Raw genomic sequence first — 6,693 nt, 5'->3', positions numbered from 1 at the left:
AATTAGTCCCTTCTTTGCTTTTCTTTAATGCTTTTTGTTCTTTTTCTCCTAGCCCCTTTGAGGTTCAAGTTGGCCCTGAAGCAGGCATGCAGAAAGTTCGTGCATGGGGCCCTGGCCTTCATGGTGGGATTGTCGGGCGGTCAGCAGACTTCGTGGTAGAGTCCATTGGCTCTGAAGTGGGGTCTCTGGGTAGGTGGAAACAGCTGGCCAACAGCTTCTGGAGGGCTGAGATTATACAAGGCTTGGTCCCAGGGTCAGACTGAGAATTGGGGCTTCCTCCAAACCTCACTACCCTTAGCCTCCTGGCCTCCTGACCACCCAAATCCAACTCTTAATACTGCTATGGGATTGCAATTTTCATTTTCCTCATGCCTTTCAAGGTCCCCTCTGCCTCTTCATTCATTCATCTGCTAAACCTCAAGGGCAGAGGTTTCCTATGGGTGTTGTGCTTGAAATAGTGCTGAGAACATACAAGATGCTCAGCAAATATTGTTGACTGATTATTTATTTATTTAAATATTTTACTTATTTATTCATGAGAGACATACAGAGAGAGAGGCAGAGACACAGATGGAGGGAGAAGCAGGCTCCCTACTGGGAGCCTGATACAGGACTTGATCCTAGGACTCCAGGATCACGACCTGAGTCAAAGGCAGACACTCAACCATGGAGGCACCCAGGTGCCCCTAATTCTTAGTTTAGATGGATGAATGAATTTTGTTGAAACTAGAAATTTGAAGAATAAATATTCTTTGGAGCCTAACAAGATGTTTTAGGAGCCTAACAGGATATTTTAAGTACACATCTGATGTATATAGGATTCATTTAGAACAATGGTCAGCAAGCCTGCTCTAGAAAAGACAAGAGAGCAAATATTTTAGTATTGTGGGCCATATTTGCCCTGCTGCAACTGTTGTGAGTCTGCCATTGTAGTATGAAAGCAGCCATAGAAAGGACAGAAGTAAAGGAGTGTTGCTGTGTCCCAGCAAAGCCTTATGTACAAAAACAGGTAGCAGATCAGTTTGGCCCACTGGCCATAGTTTGGTGACTACTTGTTTTAGGTAGTGAAAATAAGCAAACTGGGAAAAAGAAGAAATCACCTTTAGTGTTTAAATCAATGTTTTGGGGATCCCTGGGTGGCGCAGCGGTTTGGCGCCTGCCTTTGGCCCAGGGCGCGATCCTGGAGACCCGGGATCGAATCCACGTCGGGCTCCCTGCATGGAGCCTGCTTCTCCCTCTGCCTGTGTCTCTGCCTCTCTCTCTCTCTGTGACTATCATAAATAAATAAATTTAAAAAAATAAAATAAAATTCTAAAAAATAAATAAATAAATAAATAAATAAATAAATAAATGTTTTGGTATGATATTAAACCTTTGGCATATCCTTCTAGACTTAAAAAAAAATACATTCATCTGCCACAAAAAAATATCTGGGGGGAATCTATTTTTCTGCCTCAGATAAATAGAGGCTATGTCTTGATTTTCCATGGTTTCTTTGGAATTCCATTGTATGGATGTCTAATGTTAGGCTCTCTAGCTATTTCCACAGTTTTCCTGTAGAAACAGTGCTGAATCCATGTACTTTGTATCTGTTTATGAATATCCTTGATTATTTCCTTCAGACAAAAGCCCAGAAGTGGATTTGATGGGGCAAAGGGTGGGCATCGGTTTAAGATTTTGCTTGACCTTCCTTGTTAGATGAAGTTTAAAAAAACAAAACCAAAAAACATAGTAGAAGATCCAACCCTTCCATGTCTAGTAGAGACTCAAGAGGCTTGGTTTTGTGGGAAGGAGACACAAACAGATTTCAAGCTTCTGGCTGATACTTGGCTTTGAGGGTTTGAGCTGCTGGTAACACAAGATAGGTTCTTTCCACCATGCAAATAGGGGTCCCTCTCACCCTGTCCCCCAGGGTTTGCCATTGAAGGCCCTTCCCAGGCAAAGATTGAGTATGACGACCAGAATGATGGGTCATGTGATGTCAAGTACTGGCCCAGGGAGCCCGGCGAATATGCCGTTCACATCATGTGTGATGATGAAGACATCAAGGAGAGCCCATACATGGCCTTCATCCATCCAGCTGCGGGAGACTACAACCCAGATCTGGTGAGTCTGTTTGTCATATTTCTGTGCTCTCTTGCTGGCTCCTGGCCCTCCCTGTGGTACCCAGAGAGTGACCTTAAACAGCGTGTTGAGGGAGAGCAGCGGGGAGCCATGTGGAGTTTGGTCTGAGTTAGAACCCTGGTAGTACCATGTAGAGCTTCTCTAATGCTGGCCAAGTCACGTACCTCTCTGACTCTTGATTCTTTCTCCATAAAAGGGGAATTATAGGGTCTGCTTCCTAGTGTATCTGGGACGATTTGGGGAGCTAACGTGCACAAAGACAGCCCTTAGCTCAGGGCCTGGCCCATGCAGGGGGCTGCAGAAGCCGCTCTTCATAAATGAAAGATATTTTTTTTCTCCCTAGCTCCCTTCTCTTAAATTGGAGCAGTGTTTCTAAGAGCTTCTGTCACACTCTTAGGAGGCTGATAAGCATCGAGTCTGGGGCAGCCTACCTGCTAGAAGGAAGCCTCCACAACCCCACGTGTGCTGCTGTGGCCCACCTGGGCCGCTGTTTATATAGGCTGATGTCATTCTGGGCTGGTTGGTTTCCCTCTTTGGCCAACTGCTTGTCCTTTGCTCTCTGGAAGCTGCTAACTTTTGGAATGTGTGTGGTAAAGGTTCTGAGCCCCCTTAAAGTGGGAATATTGAAAGGACATGGCTAGAGGTCCCTGCCCTGGTTATTGGAAGTTATCTATATCAACTCAGAATAAGGCAAGGAGCCCCAGGTTGGATTGGAGCTTGGTTTTTGAGAGTTTCCTTCCTCGTGGGAGGTTAATGATCCTGTTTTTATTTTTGAGTTGCAACCTACTTGAGCATGATGTTAGGTACTATAAAGTGAGACCCCAAAACAAGTGGTTTTGTTCTCATCTCATTCTCTGGTTACTTGGTCGTTATGTTGGGGTTTCATTGGGGCCTTGCACAGAAAGAATCATTATTGGCCCTTTGCCCCAGGTTCAAGCATATGGGCCAGGTTTGGAGAAATCTGGGTGCATTGTCAACAACCTGGCTGAGTTCACTGTGGATCCTAAGGATGCTGGAAAAGCTCCCTTGAAGATATTTGCTCAGGTAAGTTTCCAGGGGCTAATGATCAGGGGACACATTTCTGTCATTGCAATGACAAGTTGCTCAGTTCATCTGACCCTCAGTTCATTCATCCACATATTGAGAATAATAAGAATATTTATCTCATGGGGTTATGTGAGGATTAAATGGGATTCTAATGTATAAAGCAGGGTGCTTTTCTCATCTTTATGATTTATATTTTTTGGAAACAGGGTTGATTTCAGATTTCCCTGTCCACATCCTTCAGTGTGGCCAAAGCTACCTAGGTAGCTTGGCAGGAGGTTTGTAAATAAGAATCTATTAAAGATGTTTATCTAATTTAATTGAATTTGGCCCAATGATTTAAGTGCAGGAGTTAAAATTAAGAAGTACTTTTTTAAAGATTTATTTATTTATTTTAGAGAGAGAGAGAGTGTGTGTATGTGTGCATGCACGAGCACACACCTGAGTGAGGGGAGGGGCAGAGGAAGGACAGCATCTCAAGCAGACTCCTGCTGAGCATGGAGCCTGATGCAGTGCGTGGTCTCTAGACCCTGAGATCATGGCCTGAGCTGAAATCAAGAGTTGGACACTTAACTGACTGAACTACCCAGGTGCTCCCAAATTAAGAAGTACTGAGTAGCCATGGCTTTCTTTTGGGGTTGTATGTCTCTTATTAAAAAGAAGTAAATACAGGCAGTATTTTATCACCTATAATGATGGCATGCATTGTGAGAGTGGGGAATAGCATAGTTCTTCTGTGAAGTTTTGTTGGATGAGTGGTGACTTGATTGTATCGGGAAGCTGTGGTGGCCCTGTTTGATGAAGAATGTGTGAGGGCCAGTTTCTTTTCTTAGCCCCTGTTCTTTTGTAGGATGGGGAAGGCCAGCCCATTGACATCCAGATGAAGAGCCGGATGGATGGGACATATGCCTGCTCGTACACCCCGGTTAAGGCCATCAAGCACACCATTGCTGTGGTCTGGGGAGGTGTGAACATCCCACACAGTCCCTACAGGGTAGGTTGTGAAGCATGATCCTGCTGTTATATGAAAAAACTAAGTCTTGTGGCAAGCCTGTGCTCCATGCCTGATGACCAAGGCAGATCCATCCATCCCTGGTCAGCTATGACAGATGGAGTGGTTTGAAAGACAGAGTGCTCTAGATTGCTCCCCAAAACTATTATTTCTAACAATATTAACTAACAATTTTTCACTGGGTCCAGGTGGAGGAAGAGTTGGTTATAACTTTCTCCTATGTTCTCTTCAGGTCAATATCGGGCAGGGTAGCCATCCCCAGAAGGTCAAGGTATTTGGGCCAGGTGTGGAGCGAAGTGGACTGAAGGCAAATGAGCCTACTCATTTCACAGTGGACTGTACTGAGGCTGGGGAAGGTAAGATGGGGCTTCCCCAGCGTGGTGACTGTTGCTCCTTGAGGAGGAACATTCTTTTCCTAACGTTTGAAGGGCAGTGAACTTTGAGCCAGAAAATAGTGCGCCTGAATAGGTCATTGTTCATCTAATGAGCGTCTGTGTCAATTCCTTGGTGATCTTTGCTAATCCTTCATCCCTTCTCCAAAGCCCTGACTTAGCACCATCCCTTTGTCAGGTTTGTTACTGGAAACTTCCCAATTGCTTTTTTGGGGTGTTAGCTGAGCTGAGCTGGAAGTGATTGCATGGGACGTGCTGTTTCTTGTACACTGGTGCGCTCATAAGCTGGTCTGTTCCAGGTGATGTCAGCGTTGGCATTAAATGTGATGCTCGGGTATTAAGTGAGGATGAGGAAGACGTGGACTTTGACATTATTCACAACGCCAACGACACGTTTACGGTCAAATACGTGCCTCCTGCCGCCGGGCGATACACTATCAAAGTTCTCTTTGCATCTCAGGTGTGTTTTTGGGCCTGGGTTCTTTCTGGCCACCTGTGTGCATATTTCCTTTTTATTTTTGTTTTTGTTTTTAGCAGTAGGGCAGTGTCTTGAGAATTCTGCTCAGCAGTTTTCCTTTCTGGTTTCCGAAAACCATGAAGGAAAAACAAGACAAAACAAAACAAAACACTCAGAACTAAAATTTTACCACTTTCTAGCAAAAGTGAGGCAGACTGTATTCAATGGTTATAGCAGGGCTCTGGAAGGAGACTGGTTTGTTAGAGACACTCATCAAGTTTCTGATTGAAACACAATGAGCTTCTAGATGTGTTCTACTTTGACCACTTTGAAGCAATGGCTTTGGCCTTGACCCTTAAACTTTTATAGTAACAGGCGCTTTGACCTTTCAAATTGAGTTCATATTTATGTGTGATAGGTGAGGATAAGTCGAGTGGTACTTAAAACAGGGAACAGTGGGATCCTGGTGATTCAAATTAATCTCACATAAGGATAGGAGTCTCAGGAGAAAGTTCTGTGCCTGACAGTGTTGGTCTTGAATTGATTTCATCCAGTTAACCTGTTTTGCCTTTATTCCAATAATCTGCAACTTTCTTTATGAAGAATTATAATCATTCTATTTCTGATCAGCTCTGAGCTGTACCTGAGGACATATCCTCCCCCCCCCCCCCCAATCCTACATGTTCTTGTCATCTTCGGTTTTATTCTTGCTGGGTTTTTTGCATCCTAAGTACTCAACCTTTGGTGTTAAGCCTCAGAATTTTCAGATGCATTTGTAGGAGACTTTCCTTTAGCTGTGCAGTGAGCAGGTCAAAGCCTGCGATGTTAGAAGTCCAGGCATTTGTTAGTGACCCCCAATGGCCTCTACCTGAGGCTAAAGTACAAAGGCTTGACGTGTGGTGACGGAAGTTTGCCTGCCACCTGCCAGAGTCACAGAGGTCTCCTCCTTCGTGTCATTAGAAGGCTAAACTCTGGCAGATGCTTCAGGGGCTTTCCTACTGAGACAGTGTCTTCCCTACAGGAAATCCCTGCCAGCCCTTTCAGAGTGAAAGTTGACCCTTCCCATGATGCCAGCAAAGTGAAGGCGGAAGGCCCTGGGCTCAGCAAAGCAGGTAGGATGGCACGCTGGTGAGGCTGTCCTGGGGGACTACTGCAGGCCAGTGGCCATGGACGTGTTTGGTCCAGGGACCTTGAGAGACTTGTCTCTGTCCAAGGCAGTTGGTCTGTGGGGGCCCCGTTCAGCAGGGAGCTGTTGGCAGTGGCTGAGGACCAGCCCCTGTCACTGACTGCCTTGGTAGAGCTGGTGCTGATGAACCCGTCTGACTGGTTGTAAAAGTGAAACCGCTCCAGCTAGGCCTGTCTCCTCACTTCACGGTATATCTTTCCAGGTGTGGAAAATGGGAAACCGACCCACTTCACGGTCTATACCAAAGGAGCCGGAAAAGCCCCACTGAACGTGCAGTTCAGCAGCCCCGTTCCTGGAGACGCCGTGAGGGATTTGGACATTATCGACAATTATGACTACTCCCACACCGTTAAATACACACCCACCCAGCAGGTAGGGTCCTTCCCATTCCCCTGTCCTCTGCCTCCCCGTCACCCAGGCCCCTTCCCCCTCAGTGCCGCGCTGGGCCCTTTGGACATCAAGGCTGTGATCTGCGCTC

At 45.8% G+C, this 6,693-nt stretch overlaps 1 protein-coding gene across 8 annotated transcripts in view; it reads left to right on the top strand.

The window, feature by feature from the left end:
* Positions 1–6,693, top strand: part of FLNB (filamin B) — a 138,535-nt gene that overhangs the window by 81,342 nt on the left and 50,500 nt on the right. For all 8 annotated transcript variants that reach the window (XM_035702623.2, XM_025456319.3, XM_035702622.2 and 5 more), the window contains exons 11-18: positions 53–189; positions 1,913–2,106; positions 3,055–3,168; positions 4,019–4,162; positions 4,413–4,536; positions 4,872–5,032; positions 6,051–6,141; positions 6,418–6,587. In XM_035702623.2, the coding sequence (XP_035558516.1) occupies positions 53–189; positions 1,913–2,106; positions 3,055–3,168; positions 4,019–4,162; positions 4,413–4,536; positions 4,872–5,032; positions 6,051–6,141; positions 6,418–6,587 (1,135 nt within the window). The remainder of the gene's footprint in view (positions 1–52; positions 190–1,912; positions 2,107–3,054; positions 3,169–4,018; positions 4,163–4,412; positions 4,537–4,871; positions 5,033–6,050; positions 6,142–6,417; positions 6,588–6,693) is intronic.

Source organism: Canis lupus, chromosome 20 (assembly GCF_003254725.2).
Source record: "Canis lupus dingo isolate Sandy chromosome 20, ASM325472v2, whole genome shotgun sequence".
NCBI lineage: Eukaryota > Metazoa > Chordata > Mammalia > Carnivora > Canidae > Canis > Canis lupus.
Note: the sequence above shows the minus strand (reverse complement) of the source record. Positions and strands in the feature narration are given on the sequence as shown.